The sequence below is a fragment of the Echiichthys vipera genome (genome assembly GCF_963691815.1).
Source record: "Echiichthys vipera genome assembly, chromosome: 18".
Classification (NCBI taxonomy): domain Eukaryota; kingdom Metazoa; phylum Chordata; class Actinopteri; order Perciformes; family Trachinidae; genus Echiichthys; species Echiichthys vipera.
In genome coordinates this window covers 13,963,047-13,986,919 of record NC_139843.1, presented here as the reverse complement: position 1 = coordinate 13,986,919, position 23,873 = coordinate 13,963,047, and the positions used below count along the sequence as shown (strand labels likewise).

The 23,873-nt window shown below is 40.1% G+C and overlaps 1 protein-coding gene and 1 long non-coding RNA gene across 2 annotated transcripts; both read left to right on the top strand.

The window, feature by feature from the left end:
• The first annotated feature begins 66 nt into the window (after positions 1-66).
• LOC310960858 lies at positions 67-1,290 on the top strand. The gene is made up of 4 exons (XR_014593613.1): positions 67-103; positions 423-614; positions 710-900; positions 1,153-1,290. It is a non-coding gene; the product is annotated as an uncharacterized lncRNA (long non-coding RNA).
• An 11,484-nt stretch (positions 1,291-12,774) lies between these two features.
• lrrc4bb (leucine rich repeat containing 4Bb) lies at positions 12,775-15,112 on the top strand (the record flags this gene model as incomplete). Its single annotated transcript, XM_083932659.1, has 2 exons — positions 12,775-13,017; positions 13,133-15,112. 2 exons carry the CDS (start codon positions 12,775-12,777, stop codon positions 15,110-15,112), a joined length of 2,223 nt encoding a protein of 740 aa, XP_083788785.1.
• Positions 15,113-23,873: the final 8,761 nt, after the last annotated feature.

Genomic DNA, 23,873 nt, shown 5'->3' with positions numbered 1-23,873 from the left:
TGTCATGTCCTGCTCTCCTCTAAGGTTATGATGGTCTTGTTTCAGTTATTACTGTGACTGTTTCAGGTAACTTCACTTCCTGCCCATGTGTGTTCCCGCCTGTGTAAGTACCTACCCTTAGTTTATGTGCTGCCCTTTGTCTGTGCTGGTTTCAGCGTTCAGCAAACAGAATGGACACAGATGCATGACGCAGACACGTTGTCAAAGTTAAAGTCTTAACTTGCAGAAATCAAAGTACAGCACGCAGACAGACAGTCCACAAAAACGGGACAGACTAATAACTGAACAACTGTAAACAAGAAAAACATAACCGTAGAGTGGGCCATTACTTATTATTCTTTGAGATGTTAAAAAAGGCCCAAACAGAACCTCATGGTTATGTAAAACGTAAATTTGACGATATTCATCTTTTTCTTTTTCAGAAAAAATGCCAAAAATTTACTCACATGAAGCGGGAAACACTCTGGGGTGTCATAAGACATTTCTTCATAAACTCAAGAACAAAGGTGCAAAGCTAGTGGAAAAACCAGAGGACAGTCATGCGATTATTGTTTTTTGTCCCATAGTCAGTCGTTATGAGGCTGACATCAGGTCAGCGTTATCCGGTATCCCAGGTAAACATGCAGAAACTCAAAAGCACATGAAATATAATCTTGTATTTTGTCTTTTAGCTGCAAAACGTGACCTGTGTTTTTTGTCTGTACCAAAGAATCAGGACATGGGAAGGAAGTGATTCTGGTGGCGATGCATCACACTTACAATGAAGACTATACTTTACCAAACCACAGAGAGGAGGGCAACCGGGCAGTCGCACTCCATGTGGACTGTCTGTTTTTTGAGACAAAGGGGCTTTTTTCTTGCCCTCGCAATACATCGGCAGTCAAGAAGGTCACTGAAAAGGTAACCAAACACAAAGTTTTATTTGGTATAGTATTATATTGATATGTGGTAAGTTTCACAATCATGCATTAGCGACTAATGCATTATTAACAGTATTTAACAGTTTTGTCATATGCATTTTCCTCATCCTTTTTTTTTGCTTGAAAGTGCTTTACCAAACATCCCCACCGTCCGATATGTACTAAATTATACTAAATTGTATATTATAGATACATTCTAAAATTTGATGCTTATTTCTTATGTCTCTTGCAGCTCTCATTGTCTTCAACCACATGTTGTTCAAGAATTAAAATCTAAGAAGAAAGCCACTTAATCAAATGAATAAAGAAGCAGGGGGACCAAAAATTAAAACTAATGCTTTCTCTTTTTAAATTTTCAACCATGTGCTGCTCTGTTATTATGTTATATGCTTATTATTTTTGCATTAGATTTCATCTTACTGTTAAATTACAAATGAATGTACAATCTAAGGCTACATGTAAACTTGTAAATTCCAGAATAAAACTATCTCATGCATACAGTAGACTTTTATTCTGTTCTCTTATTCTGGTCTTTGTGATCTGGACTCGCTTTTTAGCAACTCTTTCTCAAGTTGTCACGACATTCTGTGGTTCCATCTTTTGCACAAGTGCCAGGTGTACAGAAGTGGAGCTGCAAGCCCCTGCAGGTAGCCCCACATCGATCCTGTTATCATCCATCTGATTCAGTCTCTGCTGATCACTGTGAAACATGCTCAGAGCTGTGTGTTGATTATACCAAAAAAAAGTGCTAAAATGAACAGTGGGAGTTGAATGAACACTCCCGATTTAGCTGTGTAGCGACTCTTTGAGGCTGTACTAATAGGTACAGTGATGCTTTGAGTTAAATGCTAACGTCAACATGCTATCATGTTCACAGTGACAATGCTAACATGCAAATTTTTAGTCGGTATAATGTTTACCGTGTTCACATATAGCCTGTTAGCATACTAATATTAGCTGAACGCAAAGTAGGCCTACAGCTGACGCTGATGGAAATATCATTCATTTTGCAGGTCATAAACCAAAATATTGGACAAATTTATATTTGGGTATAGTTTGAATTTGGGGGATCGCCAAAGTCAATTCACGTCATTGTTGAGATATTTAGTCTGAACCAAAGTGGCCTACTGACGGATCAACATTGCCATAGAGTCACCAGCTAGCCTGGTTAAACATTGAGCTTTTTGCAAGTGATCCTGGCATAGTGCTCGAGTGAAAAGGTGAGAAGACAAATGTTTCGGTTATCTGACTTTTATTAGTGTCTATCTCAGACTCTACACATCTACACTTCAGAAATTAATGGGAGGCCCGTATCAGGGATCGGATATTGGACTGACAACAATTTAGCCTCTGGAGCCAACGGCCATATTGTTTAGTAAGCTGGTGTTTGGATGACAGATATATGGGGCCAGGCTTCCTCTTCTGCGCAACAGTCATTGTGTACAGGCTGAGTCGACATGCTTGGTCAGTACTACTCGGTCTACAAACAGAAACTGGAACGCTTCTGATAACAAAATCTTGTCCCATTGCAGTCATATGCATATCTGCTTAATTGGAACCTGATATTGTGCTATTACTTACGTGACAATATCATTTATACAGAAAACTACAAATATTTACCACTTTAAGGGGAGAACACAGATGAATAGGGTCATTTTTTTTAATTGAAATGAATGAAGCTGATTAATCACACATAACAAATATTTTCAAGTTTTCTGAAATGTTATGTTTAAATATGCAAGTTATGCATTATCTCATGAAATTTGTGTTAATTTGCATACATTTCCAGACTCGAAATGTGAACACTGGATAAAGCCAGGTTGAGGTTCCTATTTCTTTTTGTTGACATATTAGAGTCAAAGGTTTTTACAGAGGGATTTTTTGGATATCTCTTACACTCCAGCTCTAACACTAGATTTTCTGGGCAATAAGTGTTTGATGGTGGTCCGCCTTTATGTTTTGCAGAAAGCGGTGACTTTGCCACCTCAACTTCCTCTCCGCTACCCCATTTGATCAAGTGTACTTTAATGATGAAATTGTGTGCTTGAATAAGCTTTGCTGAAGTGTGCAAATTCTGCTGAAGCGTCAACTTGGCACAATGTTGGACATGGATTCCCCTGGGATATCTTGTAAATCACATGATGGGTCTGACTCTTCGTGGTGCTGACTTTGTTGATTCATGAGAGCCTGGGATAGTGATCTTCTCGCGGGCTGCGTGGTTGAAAGCTCTGTATTCTTCTATGTATTGACCCAGATTTTCAAGTCAAAAGCTTTTTTTGCTCATTTTATTTTGTGCACCTTTAGCATCTTACACTCATGACACTAACTTGCTATTAAATACATGTGGGATTATGATGGCTTGCAGCTTTTATAAACTATGCTGCGTTCACTGGAATATACTTTCTGTAACATGAAGCCTCTGCCTTTGTGCTCCCCAATCAGTTATCTTTGAGTTGTCTGCTGTAAATTCACTGTAATCCCAGTAGAGTCCTTCTTCCTGCAGAACATATTGTTGCTGGTCTTTGATAACGAGGCCTTTTATTTTTCTTCTCTTTTCTTCTTCAGGGTGCAGGGTCGAGGTTATCGAGTATTTTCTTTTTCTGTAGTTGGTAAACAGAAGATTGTCCACACTTTAATAGTGTCATCAGTCTCTCTGGGTTTTTTTTTGGTAGTTCCGGCTCAGTGCATCTGCAAAACAACATCATTACCCAAATGCATTTTGGAGCCGCTTCTGTTTCTTTGTGAGAGTCGCTTCTGAATGTCAGTGAATACTTCAGAGGCAAATGCTATGCAGCCGTCATTTTGTGGTGCTGTAGCGCTCTTGGTCACAGGACACTCAACGTCACATGCTTCCATATTGTTTCAGTATAAGGTAGGCATCAACAAGTGTCTCGTATTAGCTATATTATATTAGAAATATTGTAAAAAGTGAGATTTCAATGCCTTTTTCTGATACAAAGCATGTCGAACCTGCGTTAAACAAGCCGTCGGAACTTCTGTATGGTTGTGTCACAGCTATATATATATATATATATATACACACATTTACAGTATGTAGAAAGTGCTGCTACAGTGCCGTTACAGTCAATGATGGAGCAGAGATGCAGAGAAAGCAGATGCTGAAGACCCGGAAACATTGACTAATCAGAGTATAGACTGGGCTGCTTTTTGGGATTGGGCTTAACAGTTGTTAGAGGGTAAATACACGTATATTCAGACAGTATTGTATTAGAAAAAGAATGGGTTGTGTTTTTTAATAAAGCATGTAAAGTGAGCATGATATGGGACCTTTATGGAATAGTTTGACATTTTGGTAAATGTGTTATTCTTGTTGAGAGTTTTATGTAAAGATCTATGCCACTCTCATATCTGTGCACTATTAAGAAGCTACCGCCAGCAGCTGGTAACTCTTAACAGAATGAGCACGGTAACATTAATGTGATTCGGTGGGATATGATACAAAGAAATACCTGAGGGTTATTCAAACTAAACCTGTAGTGTATATCACTTGGAGTTATCGTGACTTAAAGAGTTGAGGGAGAATTCATTTCTGATTGCACTTCACTCCTTTGCTCACAAGATGGCAGTTGAAGATGACATTTTCTCTGCATTGATACACAGAGGTTTGCATGGCAGGCCTATATGAACAGCAGCATCTACTGTATATATACTCCATTACTGACAAATATTTTCCCAAACTTGGCTGTGAAAGTACAAATGGATGGGTAATTAAACAATACAAACATTCCACATTAGTGACAATATGTCTACAGCAGCCATGTTGCAACACAAGGTACAAACTATGTCTGTGCATGGACTTAACTTTAAGCTACACGAAAATGGATTTCAATTAGTTTAAAGGATAAAAATGATCGTTTACAACAGAAAAGTTTATCTTATAGGTCTATATTATGATTCAAAGGCGCCATTTAAATCTTTTTCCCCCTAATAGTTCAAGAACAAACAGTCTTTTTTAAGTAAAACTCCATGTGAGTATAATTCTTATGACAAAAAAATGTGCACTTTTTTGTCTTTTTATAGATATCAATTAGAGCGACATTCTTGAATGCACCCTGCCTGAAACACTGGAATACATTCTGTTTGCATGGGTGCACATACTGCAGGCCCACATCTGCATACGAACGTGGACGCACGCCAACAAACAAACAAACAAACCAAAAGACACACACGCAGACACACACATGCCCTCACATTCATACGCACAATCACACTGTGTACAAACCAAAAGTGAGTTCTCACAGACAGGAAATGATGTCAGCTCTTGTCTCCAAGGAGATGGAGGCAGTTGCTAAGATACTGTGACACTAGGATTTTTCTCTCTATTTTCTCTCGCTCCCTGTCTCTCTATCACACGCGCACACAGACACACACACACACACACACACACACACACACACACACACACACACGCACACACGCACACACACATCGAGATGTCACTATGAATAACTCGAAACTCTCCCTCACATCTCTCTTATTCTTTTGCACAGATGGCAATGAGAACCAATCCAACTTTTTCTGTTACATTTCTAAAAATAACTACCAAAAAAATATCACTTTGTTCACAATCCCAATTGGAAGTCGGGGGCCATTAAACAGATCGCTAACAGTCTTCACCCAAATCCACCACCATCACCATCAGTGCAACTGCTACAAAAATGATCCACATTCTTAATCTTTGCTTTGAACTGTGTGTAATTACTTAACCACCCACTTCCACGGTGGTGAGGCCTGTAGCTATACCCAAAAGAAAAAATGGATAGAAGCCGTGGATGTGTATCAGCTGCGCCTCTCTGGCGCTATCAGCATGCCACATATGTCTTGGCTCTAGCATGTTGCTGCCAAATCCCCATCGCCCTCCTTTCTCCTAACACAGTATTAAGAGTTTATGGGGTTTGGGTTGTATTAGAAATGCCATGCACTTGTCCTCTGGTTAGTGGGATTAGCTCTCTCCGCTGTATTTCTACTCCAAGAGCCTTCCTGTACTGATGACACAAGCAATACAACGATGAGTGTTTGTTCATTTACTGTGCACAAATGCTTGTCCCTCTCCCTCCCTCTCTCTCTCTCTCTCTCTCTCTCTTTCTCTCACACACACACACACACACACACACACACACACACACACACACACACACACACACACACACACACACACACACACACACACACACACACACACACACACACACACAAGCATACCATACATGCATAAGGGGAATATCAGATTCAATGTGCAATGACATAGTGAGGACATAGAGTGGAAAGAAGGTGGGTGGGGAGGAGGGGTGGGGGCAGAGGCACAGGATGGGTTTGGCATGGGCGGCGTGGAATCATTTTTTAAATGGCGCGGGGGTTGGAAGGCAAAAAGATGTACTGAAAGAGGAGACACGAGAGTGGCACTGAGCGGCAGCCAGGGTCGGGGCGAGACACATGGATGTGGGCTAAGATTTCAGCATGAGTGATAGGGAATGAGGGGAAGAGGGAGAAAGAGGGGAAAGGAGGAATATCCTCTGCACCACTGTGTGACTGGAAATTTAATAGAGGGAGCGAGGTAGAGGGAGAAAGAGGGAAGGAGAGAGAGGTAGATGGGTGGGTGAGAAAGAGAGAGAGAGATAAAGAGAGAGAGAAGAGAGGCAGAGGAGGGGGATGGGAGAGGAAGAGAGAGGCAAAAGGCACAGAGACCTCATTGCTGTGCAGCTTTCAGCAAAAGCTAGTGGTCGTGAACAATGCTCACTACGGCATTCACACAGAGGGAGGGGGGAAGAGGAAGAGGGTGAGAGAGAGTGAAAGAGAGTATATATCTTGGGGGTCTTTCTGAAGCATAACTGGCCTTCTCTGTCCTTTGACCTTTAGTGTGAGCTGAGACAGAGAAAAGATGTACTGGGATTTATTTTTACCTACAGTGGACACAAGGCTACAGGGGATGCTTCTCTTCTTCGCCTGCACAAATTCTGAAGTGAAATATACGCACGCGAAGGGGGTAATGATGATACTGGAGCAAAAGCCCTTGACACGTGTGGATGTACACATGACAAAGATCGATACGGGGAGGCCACTTAGAGAGACAGACTGACTAAAGCTTTCTTTATTGGCTAATAACTTGCTGACATTCTTTTCAATTCACTAATTAAAGCACACGGCTGTCCACTTAACCAGAAACCCGCTCACAAAGTGCTTCATATGCACATTTTCAGGCTTCAGAAGTAACAAAGGGTGTTTGTTTTTTTAGAATGTACAAACCCTCACAGAGTGTTTTTGCTCTCCATGTCTGGTTGCTGACAACAAGTGCAATAATAGGTAATGATGCAGTGGCTGCCTTATGTACGCCTTTAAACCTCCACCACTGAGAATTAGGAAAGAAATAAACAAATACTCAGACGCCAATTGTGCAGAATACAGACCTTATTAGTTTGCTAGATTTAATTGCAGCTGGCCATTAGCTACTAAAATGCATGTGCTATCACTGCACATTTATATGAATATGGACATGAGTAAAACAAAACTCTCTGAGACTAAATGGAGCAGAAATGCTTCTTACAGCAGCTGTTTCGGCCTGTTGGGTCAAAAGTAAACAGGTGTCTCCTGCATGGTGATACACACTGAAAAGACAAAACAAATGCATTAAAAAGCACACTAACTCAGTTTATCCTGCTGATCATTCAGTGCTGCTGAGTCATATTAATGTTTATGGACTATATACATTGCATGCATAGAGCTGCTATTGCATTGGGGATCTGAAACAAAACCTGCAGACTAAAACAAACCAGACTATAATGAAGCTTGCAACCCTCAGAGATGGATGTAGAGTACATGTGTTTTTAAATAATCACGAGAACGCAGGTGCATCCATAAGTCGTCCCCTTCATCCTTTTCTTCCAACGCTGCCTAAGTGGGATTCAGACCGAAACATACGGAATGTGCGTAAAGAGCCGCTTATGCTGGACGCAAAATGCTCTGCCCACCGGGCGCCGTCGCGTTTGCTGCCTGCGTTCCTCTCCAAGGATGATAAGGCGCATGGATGCACTCGTCCCAGACCTCGTTCCCTAAATGTGATCATACTAACATCATTTTCCCCAACGACCCTTAATCTGATCTCTGTCTTTTTTTTTTCTTCCTTCCTCCTCCGTTTGTGCGTGTATGTGTGCGCGCGCGCGTGTGTGTGGATTGTGTTCATTTTGCCATCACTGTAGCCCCCCGCGTTGCGTTGGCGCTGCGGAATAGCCTACAAGAACAAGAGCCAGCTCACAGCCGTGGAAACAAGCGAATCAATTTAGGGAAGAGAAAAAAGGGAGAGATAGATAGCGAGGTTGGAAAAACTGGCGATCGGGAGAAGGGACGAGGGGGAAAGGAGAAAACATCGACCTTACGCCGCAGCAGCAGCAGCAGCAGCAGCAGCAGCAACATTAAGGTACGTGCATATATTGGTCGTCCAGGTAGAAGGGGCTGAAATGGCCGGCGTAATTATTGCATATGTTACCTAATGTGCACGGATGCTCAAATCAGTTACAAGACGACACAAGAAGATTAAATAATGAAACGTGGAAAGGTTGCACAGATTCCAATTTATTGAAGTAAATCATTTATTCCAGCAACAAAAAAAGATACAGTCGATGTCAGTGGGGTAAAGCAGTGGTGGTCCTCGCAAATGCATTGAAATAACATAGCTCTTTATGTAAGCCTGTGTTTCAATTCAAAGCAGAACAACAACAGCAAAAAATAATGATTGAGTGTGTGGATTGTTTTTGGGTGCAGTCATGTTGTCATTACCCTGAAGAGAGAATGGATGCAAGCCATTTTGTAATGCAGCATGTGCAGAATTAGGCCTATTCAGAATTTCAATTGCGTTCCCGAGAAGGTGCGCCGTAGCTAGCGCAGCTGCATAGATGAATAAGGCCATTCTGTTGAATTGTAGGAGATATTATGCCAGAGGCTATATGATGAGGAGAGATTGCAGATTAGATGTTGACTGCAGGAGAAAATGGTCTATGCCCCCACCACCCCACCCCCCTTCTTGATATATATATATGTATATTTATATACATATATATATATATATCAGATAAATGTAAAAACATAACTGTCATCAGATGAAAGTTGAGGAAATATTTGAAACTAATGCAATTTCCATCTACTTAAAAATGCGCTGCTTGTGACTATACTGGTGAAATGCGTCCCATCCTACCCCGATTCCCACGTCCTGAATCAATCTACTGTTGTCATAGTTACAGCAGATGATGTTGGCCTTGCTGCACCTGTGTCGCTTTGTGTTCACTCTCGACCATCTGTAAATACATGAGGTCTAATTGGGCCTTGTGAATGAAGCATCCCCAGCAGCCCAGAGCTTCGGTGTTTATTGAAAAAAAAAAAAAGAAATAAAACAACAAAAAAACAAACACCACGATTTTTTTTGCCTCTTCATAAACCTTGATGACTCTGTTGTGGAGTGCAGGGGCATTGATACAATCAGGCGCTTACGGTGATGTGATTGGTTTGTAGCAATTGGTCAGCAGCTTGGAGCTAATTTGTCTTTTCACGACTGAGCGCTTTCTCAGGCCTGATCGGATAATCAATATCTACATGGTTGCAATCTGCTCTTGACATGGAAAAACGGCTAAGATCAAGAAGGAGAAATACGTCTGAGTGAAACTGGTTGAAAAAAAAAAAAAAAATACAATGCAGCCGACAAATCAACCATAAACCTAAATGAAGCACATTTTGCACAAGGATGAGGACGAAGGCCGCTTGAGGAAAAAAAAAATCACTCTTAGATATGTCAGGTGTAAAAAAAACAAGACCAGCACTGGTGAATGTGTGTGTGTGTGTGTGTGTGTGTGTGTGTGTGTGTGTGTGTGTGTGTGTGTGTGTGTGTGTGTGTGTGTGTGTGTGTGTGTGTGTGTGTGTGTGTGTGTGCTATTGTTCTTGTGGAGAACTTGAAGATGGAAGTCAAGGCAACAGGCTAGCAGGTTCAAAGTCTCTCCCTCCATACAATTTCACACTGTGTGGTATTTTTACTGTCTCTCCCTAGAGACACTTAAATCAAATTAAAGCTCAATTAATGTGAAGAAAAATAATGTACATAAAATAATGATTTGGTGACAGGTGGCAAGTCATTTGTCTGATGGGGGAAACTATCTTTCCAGTATTGACGCAATGAAGGATTTTATTTTTTTGGATTAATATCAGAATGTATTTTTGCTCTGAATATAATTGCTCATCTCTAATATTTATATGTGGCAAATAAATGTACCTCTACATTATATTTGTACATTTCGGGGGAATGGTGACAGTAGCAGGAGAAATCAGGGGATGACACTCTTGGAATCACTCTCTCGTGCTAAAACGAAATAGTAATAATTCAAAAATAAAAATAAAAAATAACTTCTTAGCTGTATAATGAAGCATCGGTGTATGGCAAACAAATTTTGCTTTGGGAGCACTGGTATGATCAATTATTCGACTACTTTGTTGTGATGCTTCCATTAACACTGTAAACTATCAAACCGCCATTCTGGATCACATACAATTCTGACGTCTGGGAGAGACATTTTATTTTCAACTCAGTCACATTATTGAAATGCAAAATTACCTGCTGGATGGGGATGAGAAGGAGACTCTTCAAGGAAAGACAGCAGTGTAAAGAAAAGCATAATGAGGAGTGCTGCAGGGGGAGGCATACAAACATGTGGGGTTCAGCATTTATATTCATGAATCTACATTTCCTTATTGGAGACGTTGTTATTTCTCTGTGGCAGTTACAGTTAGGATGGTTGTAGATACGGATGTGTGAATAGCTGTGACTATCTACATGTGTGTGTGTGTGTGTGTGTGTGTGTGTGTGCTGGAGAGAGATAGAGTCTGTAGGCAGAGTGCCTAAAAATTCTATTTCTAGCATACATTCCCTAATGAGCATTCTTAATATCTGCTTTAAGAGTCCTCAGAGCGATGTTTTTAATAATGACTGATGTTGACCTAATCCTCAAACCTTGTAGAAATTAAGATTCATGGCAAATCTGTTCCCTCTGTTGTGATATTAAAGGCTAATGTTCACATGCTTTCTCAGTTCTCCCTGCACTTAAGTGAATCTATATTTTCATATATGTTCAGCTTTTATTCCTCTAGATAAATATGTCTACTGAGTAAAAGACTGTAGTCAGTGTAACACTAAATACTGTGATGGGACTAAACCTCATGTGAAATAGAAGTTGATTTAGACTACATATGTGCTGCCGTTCAGTTTGAACAGCAAATGTTCATCAGGCTCAGCTAAACACAGTAATGTGGAATAGGGCACTGGACAGTAAAAACACAAGATGGTGAGTGAGCAGGTTGCCACAGCAACCGTGTTTCTAGGAGCGCATGCATCGTCGCTGCATGTGAGAAGAGATGCTAAGGACTACCATAGAGCCTTGTTCAAAAAAACCCTCTTTATTAGAGTAACCACATTTGGAAAAAAAGCATCAAAGAGTTATCTGATGTAAAATATTAATATAAAACTGTAAGACAGAGATCATATAAGTGACAGGTAACAGAGATCTTCTTGTCAGTTTTCCACAGACAGCACAGGCTTGTGACTGCGAGTCATAGCATGGAACATAACGTGCTTGAGAAAACAATGAACACTTTCTTTCTGGTCTAATCATTTAAAGGGAAACAACCCATTTTTCTCTAAATTTAGCGAGTCTGCTGATGCTTGCAGCCATTTCTGTGTGACACTCTCTTAAACAAAGACACAAAATACACATTTGTCCATAACAAAAGCCCTAAAAGTATGTTGCACCATATTCTTTTTTCTTTGTCCACAATCTAGTTGTTATTTTCACGTTTGGTTCATCGACTTCAGTTGCTGGGGATCTTGCCTGATGTGCATTACTTATTGGACACAGCATGTGCATTGCAGTAACATTTCAGGAGTCAATAATCATTTCTTCATATCTTAATTGCTAAATTTCTACTTCTGCCTCATGATAGTTTGCACAAATGTCTGCATTAACCTCAGGTCTCGATGAATCCCAACTGCAGTCATAATTGCATTCAAAAACTTACTTTTAAATGTGAGATTCTACTATCACTATGTATCTGACTAGAAACATACCAGTATCATAAAGTGGACGATGAGACTGTCAACTTAATGTGTCTACCGCAGTACTTGTGACCCAGCTTGAGATTTAAAAAAAATGTTTTTGGCCATTTCAGACCATGACCCAGATGTTAAGTTCAGCCTATGAAGAAAATGGCATCTGACTCACCAGTTAGACTAGAGGCCATAATTTGGAAGCCACCTCTTTAGAAAAAAAACCTCTCACCCGGCTTGTCATACACTCTGGCGACAGGGCATTGTAATAATTTAAATTTAAATTCAATTCTGGGAATACATGCATGTATGTGCTAGGGTAATATCTTGTACTGTGCACTTACTTGACCTCCTTCCTCTCTCTCCTGTTCTCTCTTCCCCTTGCAGTGAGAAGCAACAGCCTCCACAGAGACAACCCTTTCAAGAGCACACCCTCCCCCAAATTTGAATACTTTTCTAATAATTGTCATGGGAGCAAAAAATACACAGTCTCCTAAAATGACTTGTTGAAAAGAACAAGGTTTTTGGTAGTCAAGGAAGCATGAGTAAAGTAAAATAACATAACAATCTATTAATGAAAAATATAGGCTTTAATATAACATTACAAATTTTCCTCTCAATTATTAAAGTGACTGCTTGAAGAAGAAAAAAGTGGATGAGAGCATACAATATGAACATCAAGATAAGCACTTAAATTCCCCTGTTTGGAGGTGACTTATCAACATCATAGCAATAGGGGTGGGTCATGACTCAGTTGCCATGCGTGTTGTCATGGTGACCAGCCCCTGTACCGCTTCCCCCCTCCTCTGGTTGGTCCAGCTTTTGTTGTGGTTTCACAACCATGGACCTCAGCTGACAGAGGCAGCACCCCCCTGCCCCACACCCTGTACCTGCTCCAATCAGGCGAGCCGTGTCATCTGTACAAGGAAGACTTTAGATCAAGTCCCAGACAGTATTTCAGAGAACACAAGATACCTCAATCTACAAGAGAACACAATTCAGGTAAATATGGCTTTATCTACAAAGAGACCAAACATCCAGACTGAATTAATATATGTTGACAGCAGTGATTCTAATGTTGCTACAATATGCCTCCATGTTTTTGTTTCCACACCAGGTGATCAAGTCTGACACATTTAAGCACCTGCGGCATTTGGAAATCCTCCAGCTCTCCAAGAACCACATCCGGCAAATTGAGGTGGGAGCTTTCAATGGCCTCCCCAACCTCAACACGCTGGAGCTTTTTGACAACCGTCTCACAGTGGTACCGTCACAAGCCTTTGAGTACCTCAGCAAGCTAAGGGAACTATGGCTACGAAACAACCCCATCGAGACACTGCCGGCATTTGCCTTTCACCGTGTTCCCTCTCTACGCCGTCTCGATCTAGGGGAACTCAGGAAGCTGGATTTCATCTCAGAGGCGGCCTTCGAAGGTCTGGTCAACTTGCGCTTCTTGAATCTTGGCATGTGTGGCTTGAAGGACATCCCTAACCTCACCCCACTAGTACGACTGGAGGAACTGGAGCTGTCAGGGAACCAACTGGGGATAGTCAGGCCTGGATCATTCCAGGGCCTAGTGTCACTTCGCAAGCTGTGGCTAATGCACTCCAGAGTGTCAGTCATTGAACGCAATGCTTTTGATGACCTTAAAAACTTGGAGGAGCTCAACCTCTCCCACAATTCCCTGCATTCCCTGCCCCATGACCTCTTCACCCCTTTACATCAGTTGGAGAGGGTTCATCTCAACCACAATCCTTGGGTATGCAACTGTGATGTTCTGTGGCTCAGCTGGTGGCTGAAAGAAACAGTTCCCAGCAACACCACATGTTGCGCTCGGTGTCATGCGCCCCCAGGTATAAAAGGCAAATACATTGGAGAACTGGACCAGAGTCACTTTACCTGCTATGCCCCAGTGATTGTTGAGCCACCCACTGACCTTAATGTCACTGAGGGCATGGCTGCTGAGCTGAAATGTCGTACTGGAACCTCAATGACCTCTGTGAATTGGTTCACTCCAAATGGCACTCTGATGACCCATGGATCATACCGAGTTAGGATCTCAGTGCTTCATGACGGAACACTGAACTTCACAAATGTGACCGTGCAAGACACTGGGCAGTACACTTGCATGGTAACCAACTCTGCCGGAAACACCACTGCTACTGCCGTGCTCAATGTGTCTGCTTCAGACCCCAGCAACAGCTACAGCTATTTCACCACGGTCACTGTGGAAACAGTAGACACAGTGAGAGGAGATGAGGAGAACTCAGCAAGACAGTATATTAATGAGACTTTCATAGATTTCCCTAATCCTACTGTTCAGGGGCGACCTGGCATCACTATATCACCATCTCTCTCCTCTCTTTCCTCACTGTCCCCACGAGCCAACAGAGCAACTGAAAATGCTGTGACTGTGTCTATAATGGATGTAACTAACATTCCAGGCCTGGATGATGTAATGAAAACAACTAAGATAATCATTGGCTGCTTTGTGGCGATTACCTTTATGGCAGCTGTAATGCTGGTGGTTTTCTATAAGCTTCGGAAGCAGCACCAGCTGCACAAGCACCATGGCCCTGCCAGAGCCATCGAGATTGTCAATGTCGAAGATGAGATCGGAACCGGGGCCGGGAGTGGCATCTCAGGTGGTTCTACAATGAATTCTGGCAGTGGAGAGGGAACCCTAAGGATACATCATCCAGAAATAGTCAACCTTCCCAACATTGGTCGTACAGATACACTCAACCATTACTACAAGACCCATCATTTCAACAACAACGTGATGGGTCTTAGTATTGGCTCCGAAGGGATGGGACCAGGAATGATGATCAATAGCAAGAACCAGCAAATCCAGGATATCCCCATCTCCTGTACCTCAGTCCCAATCTCTACATCTAATTTGCTGTCCTCATCAGGCAATGGCACCAACATCAACCCCTGTTCTATGTCCCCTCCGCTGCCGATGTCTCTCCCCATGCCTACCATGGGCTTACATGGATCGATCAAGGGTTTCATGGGCCAAAACCAGAATCCCCAAATGGAGCCTCTCCTCTTCAAGGGGAGCTCTAAGGAAAACGTCCAAGAGACACAGATCTAAAAACAAAAGCGAGAGTATAGAGAGAGAGAGTGAGCAAGAGTTGGAGACAGAGAGGGGATTGATGTTGGGTTTATGCGCGGAATGATTAGACACTAGAGTGCATTGACATTACACCAGGAGAGAGGATAGACTGACACGGCAATTCACAAACACATAGACTTATCCGTGACAGTGTACTGAGCCAAGGATTACCACAATGGGCCACTTGTGTTTGTAGTAACGATCATGGCCATGGAGATCAAGGAATGGACATTGCTACGATGTAAATCTGTGCCAAAGCAAATGTTTCTTTGCCGTTTCTACAAGCTGTATTCTCATAGGGAAAAACTATCCTTTCAGAGTAATCAGTCCCCAAATTGTTGTTGGCCAGCAGAGATGAAAGACATGCACAGCACTTGCCACACTGAAGATCGGAGATATTAACGGAACAAAATCCAAGAGACATTTTTCCTCAACACAAAACACAAACCACACTCTCTCTCAAGTGACTCAATAGACTCCATCAAGGTGACAATTATGTAGGCATAAATAGATGGACAAAAAGGTACAGTGCAGTACAAACTACTGTGAAAAATCCACAAATTATATAAATATATTTTCATTTAAATATGTATCATTGCAGACTCTGATGCAGAGATATTTTGGGGTGGATGTATAAGCTGGTATAGTTGGTTTATTTGTGAATAATCAGGATAGTGGAGGTTGGTTGGTTATGATACAGTACATGTTTTAAGTTTGGCTACTTCTCAGAAACATAAGGGCTCAATTGCAACACTCATTGTGAATCTTTGAATTGGCTTTGTGACATAAAGTCCATTTAGGTTATACAACAGTAAATGCAGATCTCTGTTTGACAAACCTTTTTTCGTTGCTTCAGTAATAATCATTACAAACTTTTGTGTTCTGAGAGTGTATTATGTATTTTGTAAAAGCCAGCTATGGTATTTGAATTGATGATTCTGATACTTAAATGCCAGCATCAAATAATGGTTAAAACTATGTTCCATAAACACTGAAAAGTAATTCATTGCAAAGGCCTGTATGGATAAAATAAAATGTTGACAATGTGTTATTTGAATCAGATCAGTAGCCAGATATTTGCTTTTAGACAGGAATTTGATATGACCTCCTTCATGGTTACCATAATCATGCCATAAAATGCTGTCCTAAGGATGATTAGACATTTATCTGCAGCAGCATTCAAGAAGGGATTAAACATCCATCTTAGGATGATTGGAATGAATGGAAATGTACAGTATATTAATAATAATAATGTCTGGTTGTATGACAATTGTAAGATCCACATTTTTACAGTGTAACTTTCATATGTTAAATGCCATATACGCTTCTTGCGTTCCAACTATGTATTTCTTTATTTTTGTTAGTTTGATATAATGTGTACAGTTGTCTAGCCATGTATCATTACGTGTGAAATAAATCAATCATATATTGGGTTGTGGCCGGTCAATATGGCAACCACATAAGTAAAGAGTGAGACATTATGCAGGCCTCTGTGCTAAACCTGGATTGAATGTATGGTTTGTGGTTTAGCCATTAGTCATCCTGGTAATGATAAGTGCCATCTGCTCTATTAGCATGTCCAGACAGGCTTTTAGGCACTCTCCTATACAGTAGATGTTCTACAGACACTACTGATTTTGCAAAATAAGTGTTTTTAACAGAACTACATGATGACTTATTCTTAATGACGGCCCTTTTGCCCCTCAATGTGCTTCTCCCATGGTGAGTCTTTCATTTTAGTTTAGGAAGAAGAACTGAGGAGAAAAGTATATTGATTAAATTATCCTTTTTTATATATATATTTATCAAGCAGGAACCTAAATGTTTGTTGCAATTGAGCACAAACTGGACCAGTTATTCCAGATAAATGTACCTGAGATAGTCTAATCAAGGTTTTTGACTGTAATGCAGTTCTTTATGTGATTTTATTTTTCCTGCTGCACCTCTCCCTCAGACCTGCATATATGTGTGTGTCTATATATACATATAGACACACACAGTATATACGTATATGAGCTGTTTTATGTGAGTGATGGCGGTTTGTCTCATCAGCAATGAGCCCACACTTTTTGGAAAAAAAGGAACATTGAAGAATACTAATAATGTGAAAGTGATAGTGATAGTATGAGTGATGGTATCAAACAAAATCCTCCCAGATTTCACTGTTATAGAGGTTAATTAATGAAAGGAACATCTTCTGTATCAATGTGCCTCACATCCATCCTGTTTTAAGTCATCTTTTAAAATATGTCTACTTATACCTACAAAGTTATAGCTATGAATATTCTCAACTTGGTGTTTTTGGTCACAGATCTCATTCAAAAACATAGTAAATGAAAATGTGTTGCGACCCCACATGTGGATCTAGTGTGCAGGGTTCAACTGTAGCCCCACAGAGACACACATGGAATATAAATGAAGGCTAAAGACACAACATATAGGCCGCTCCCTTGATGTGCTACATTTGGTGGCTCTGCCGTCAGATTTCAAAGAGCATACTAGATACCTCCTTGTGTGCTGTGTGTGACGGTGCCTTCCTGCATTTTAACCGCGGAACAAATCTTACCTGAACTTTGCTGTAATAGTGTTTTATTATGATGGTGATATCTGCACAGAAATGTTCCTTTCATACCTCTGGACATCCGTAACATGCACAACACATAACATGCACAATTATAATCATTATTAACATTTGGAGGGAATGCAGAAGGGCTTTGTTATATCTTAGTATAGCGGCTGCCATTGTACATATAGAACTTGATGCAATTTAAAAGGAGACTCATTCTACAGCAGTAATGCTATGAAACACATGGCTTTTTTTAAATGAAGATCACAAGCTTGGGACTGCAATCCGAATATGTACATATTGGGCAACTGTACCTCACTGTAATATACAATATATATATGGTGGTGAATTGATGCCGTTTGGCTACAAATGTAGTGCTGGCATATGTCAATCCTCTGCACCATCCGTTGCTTACAATGGATGCCTCAGCCCAGATGACATTTCTTGGTTTGTCAGAAGCAAAGCTCCTTAATGAAAAGGATTATCATATATGAGAAACCAAATTGCAAGAGAAGAAACTGGACTGACCTTTTGGTCATTTAAAGGTAAGCTGTTCTGTTTGATAAAACAATGTAAGAAATAATTAAATATCCTGGGTCTGTTTCAAAAGCTTTTAAAAAGAGAGAGCGAGAGAGAGAGTAGTGTTAAGCTCTAGAACAAATTAGATTTCTTTGATATAAAAAATATTTAAAAAATGTCATTTTGTGTTTTTTTTTCCTTGTTTTGTTCCAGTTGTTGGTTGTATCTAAGTATGTGGTATTATCAATTTGGGTCTTTATGTATTGTCATTAGGCTAAATGTAATGTTTTTTCACACATTCATCCAGGCACAGTGTGACAGATGAGTGTATTTATTCAATTATAGCAGAAACAACCAGTGCTGTACTTGCACTTTAATGACTTTCATATGATGACTCAGAGGTATATTATTTCACTATTTGCTACTTCTGTGACTTTGGTTTTAGACCCACTGTAAGGAGTTAATTCTGCTTTTCAAAACATATTCCACTTACATTCTTTGTTGTGATTTCGTCCCACAGAGCACCACAACTAGCTAAATGAAAAATGAGTTTAACATGATGATGTTTTAAATAAGTTAATGCGTGAAATTTTGTAAAACAAAATGAAAAAAACGTCCTAACAATTACTGTGTTGACACTGTATTTTGTTACTTCATTTTTCTGGTCTTACTTATTGAATCGGGAAACACACTTTCAAAACAAGGTTGCAGTTGGACACAATGACCCCTTGTATCAATGCTATGTGCGCAATTATTGTAATAGCTGTTAGCAAAGGTTACGTATTACAGCAAATGTAGCCATACAGAATTTTACAAACTGTAGAACAGTCAAACAATTTGCAGATATTGTAAATACATAAAACACATTATTTGAAGTGTAAATGTAATCATGAAAATACGAACCAACTTCTAAAACTGGATTACAGTGTTAGAGATGGCCTCGTAATTTTCTAGGAATAAAAACATCTGATCTTGTTGATTGAAATCTTAATTAGTTGACTAATTGATTAAGAGCGGCGGCTGTAGAAGTAGTCTTTCAACATAACACTATTACATCCTGTAATCACTGCAGCATGGCAACAGCTTTAATATATCAAGTGATCCATCATTTTACATTAGTGTAATTGTACATAAACCCGCACTGCCATTTTTTCATTATTAGCTTATGTTGTGAATTTGCAAATAGGTAAAAGGAAATCAGATCCTTTTAGTGAATAAACATTTCTTATGCAAGGCAGGAAAAAGAGAGGTTATGTTGCTTACATCTCCAGATGAGGTGCATTTACCCATTTTTATGCTGGCTATGATTGTTCATTAACGCATCATTACCACTATTTTTGTCTTGAAAAGGGTTGAGAAAATCGAGCTTTGCTTCACTGTGTTATACTCTGTTCTTCAGTTCATCTGCACGTTCCAGATTTGATATTTTTAAACTTATTTTAAACCCTGAGGTGAGATGAACTATAGACTATCACAGATGTCCACTGAGCAGTACAAGTCCGACCCGTGTTACGAAACAGCAACCTCAAGGCATCGATGTAACAAATGCATCAGCCAAGAACCATGACAGTGAATTTGAATGATATGTTAGATATAATGTTTGGGCCTTACAGCAGAGAGATTGTATTTGGAAAAAAATGTCTTAGGGGGCACTATGTAAAGTCATTTTCTTGAATGTAATTGTACTTGGCTTGTACGCTGGTCTCCAGAGAGCGCAGTCCCTATGAGACTTCTTGGAAATGTTAAAGTTCTGCATGCTGAAATAGCAATAGAAAAGACAGCTTGTGGTATTTTCTGAAGACTTCAACCCAAAGCAAATGATTGATATAAAACCAAATGTCACACCTTGAGATCACACATTTTCAAGCAGATTATAAATATCCGTGTTTTGCAGCTTTTTTTGTGGTTCCTCAGCTTGTGGTAATAGTGAGCAAACATACAATGATGGTTTGAAAGGGGTAATAAGAAGTGTGTGTGTGTGTCTGTGTGGTGGTGGGGGGTACAAGCAAAGAGTGTATGCACTATTAATATGCACTAAAGATGTAAGAGAAATGTTCAAATGCAAATACATTTAGAGAAAGGTGTAGCATAAAGCATATCCATGGGAGGTGCGTTTATAAACACAAAGTTCCTCTTGTAATTCCAAACTATAGTGTTATAAAAAGAAAAGAGGAACCCCTGATATCTGTTTTGAAAATGTAACAGAGCTTCGACATCTCTCTTTGCACGCCTATGGTGCAGTCATTTTAAAAATCCACCGTGCCCGCACTATCCTCTCCTTTTTCCCTATGCTGTCTCTTCCCTTCAAATTCAATAACCTCCCAGCTGTGTGCTTCTCCAGGGATTTCCCCAGCTCCCCTGGCCCACAGACAGACTGCAGAGTCTGTGGGGAACCTGACACAACATTAACTGCACTGTGAAGCAGAGGTGTCAGAGTCTGTGGACTGCATCTCTGCTGATCGAGGAACCATGAAAATGTGACAGCCTTTTTTTTATTTCTTCACACTTAAAAGGCTGCACCATTAAAAGAAAAAAAAACAACCAACAACACGTGTTTAACACGACCGTAGTGTGTTCAATATGGCTGTGTGGGCTGCAGTTATAGCACAAAACAAGCATAGATGCTGTGGCCTATTTAGACATTGTTTATATGAGGATGGACTTCACAGAACCATTAGCAGGCTTATCGCTCGGACTGAGAATCCAAAGTATTATGGAAAGTATGCGGAAAAGATGACAATGACCCAGTTGGACCTACTTTGTGCAGATGGATAAAAGAAAATCAGAAGCCTTTTGATTTAAAGTCTGCTCTTTGTTTAAATATTCAGTCTTTGACTGTTATTACATGAAACTATGTTGGTGAATTATGAGCTTTCTACTGCTGTTCTCAACGGGCTTTCTCATACTGTACTGAACATACTTTGCTTTTGTTTCAGTCTATATTTAGAAACCCTTTCTTCTCTCAATATCATAGAGAGCCATGCAGCAGATCATTTGGACTTGGGAATATTGTTTCTTCCCTCATTCAAAGATCTCAATTAATAATCCAGAGAGAAAGGGAATACACAAACATACTTTAGGGAGACTGTATTGGTAGAAATGTATCTAGTGTACTTCACAAGCACTCAGGAGCCCTTGTAACCATAGACAGTTATTCACCTCTTCTGGGGATAAAACACTTAACCTGTCCAACAAGACATGTCACCCAGCTGTTTGTTTGTCTTTCCACTAAATGCTGTTAAAGCGGGTGTGCAATAGAGCTGCTGTGTGTGTATGGGCTTACACAGATTCTTCTCATGCCCAAGAACTGTAATAGTTTTATTTATTAATGTGTGTATCTATGTACAAATGACAATAGTAGTACTAGTTTTCACCCTTAACGTTCATTCAAAATGATAAAAATGCTCCAAAATTTTGGTGAAATTAGTCTGATTATTTCACAGACTCCCATTTGCTTAAATCGGTCAGAGATAACTAAATATATAAATATATATATCCTGATACTAAAATACTGTTTAAAAAAGAAACAAAGCACAATGAGCTGCTCTATTATGCCTTCTAATCATATTACCAGGAATTAAAAAAGCAGATTGTGAATGAATATCTCAGAAATAATGCTTCTTTCACTGTAGGCCTACGGTTTAAAGTAATTATTTTACTATGAATATTTTGTTTCCAGCATACATTATGAACAGACACTTCCCATGTTATTACTAGAGGAAGGTACTGTTTGTAGCAAATTGCTCCCCAGTGCATGCACTCCCACACATAAACACACTTTCAGGCACTGATGTTGTTATTAGATTATTACACTTACTTGAGTATTGATTTACCATAACTGCAGATAGGGCTAATGTTATACTATGCTTGGTTAACCTTGTGTGTGTGTGTGTGTGTGTGTGTGTGTGTGTGTGTGTGTGTGTGTGTGTGGTATTTGCTTGTTATGGCGATCTAAATAATATAGTGACTTACCCTGTTAATGCTTTACTGATATTCACATATTCAGTCCAGCCACTAATTGTTAAATGAGCTGTCATTTTGGGAGAGTTAGATGAGAAGATCGACACCTCTCTTAAGTATGCAGAGTGGACATGAAGCCACATCAGCAGCGGGTTCGCTTAGCTTAGCATAAAGACTGGAAACAGTTAGCTTGGCTGTGTCCAAAGGTAACAAAATCTGCCTTCCAGCACCTATATTTAACAGGTTGTCTCTCTTCTGTTTAAACTGAGTGTAGAAACAACCCATTATGGAGTCACCGCTGGTTGTAACCTTACGGTGAAAGAAAATTGAAGTTGCTGGTTCTGTTTGAGCAGCCGGTTCTAAAGGAGCTCAGAGTTTGATACCAACGCATGAGCCATCCTTGAATGCCCGCAGGGTTAGCCAGTTGGTTGAAAAGTGATGCTAAGGGGTCCTGACAAAGTGACCGTATGTGACAAATTGAGATGAGAACATAAATTGTCCGACACATAACCCTGTTTTAAAACTACAACATCTCAGTTTCATTATAGAGTACGGATTAAACAAATGGGATATATGGGGCTGGCTCAGTGGTTAGAGCAGGCACCCCATATACAGAGGGCAAAAGCCCTTTGCTGCATGTCGCCCCCTCTCTCCAATTTCCTGTCAAGATCCAGTTGTTCTTTCAAATTAAAGGCATTAAAGGGTAAAAAATATAGTCTTTTAAAAAAAAAAAAAATCCCCAAAACACATTAGATATAAGGCGCATTGGTGAGCTTTAGAGGTGCTACTTAAACATTAGACACACCTAGACTCTTCTCTGAAAATCTCCCTGTTCGCAGTCTTTATGTTAGCTAAGCTAAGCTAACCGGCGGCTGGCTGTAGCTAGATATTTAGCTGTAGACATTGGTAGAAATCTTCTTATCTGACTCCCCAACCAAAAATTGCTAAATGCTTCAATCTATTTTTAACGACTTTTGTATGTGATCAACTGTTTAAGCAAGTATAAGAATAGATGGGTTCTGAATTTTGAGGAAATTGCTCGTCAATAACACAAAACAAGTAAAAGTGGATTTTCTGTTTTGTTTTTTTTTTGTTTTTTTTTTACAAATTTTACTCATATGTACCTTTACAGATGGATGTGGCTGCACCCATCGTATGTGACAAAATATTGCAAAACTGCCCACTCACTCTGTCAGCATTATTTTGGCTGTAGAGAAGGTCAGCGAGTTGGGTATTTCAATGGACATCAACTAAGAAAAAGGAAAGACATGGAGGTTCCTTTCATGAATAACACAATGACATATGAAGGGAGAATAAAGCCATCTCTCTATTTCTCACATCCCCTTCCTCCCATCTTGTTTATTCTCCTTTTGTCCTAAAGAAGGACATTTTTGTCCCATGGGGGATAACAATATTGACGTCAAGAGATGAGTTATTGATTGAGAGGAGAGGACAGTGAGACAGTTGACATGCAGCAGACCATGCCAGCTACCAAGCAACTTAGGCATTTATACATGTATGTGGTATGTATGAAGGAGAAATATTCCTTTACAGTCTGGGCTGATTGAGTTTTGTACAACATGTTAAACCAGACAAACGTGTACTAAGGGAAGAGGAGGATGTGGGAGTCTCTTCAGGCCACATGAGCTTTGCTGCTCACCATTATATCTTGACATGTTGGGAAATTGATGCAAC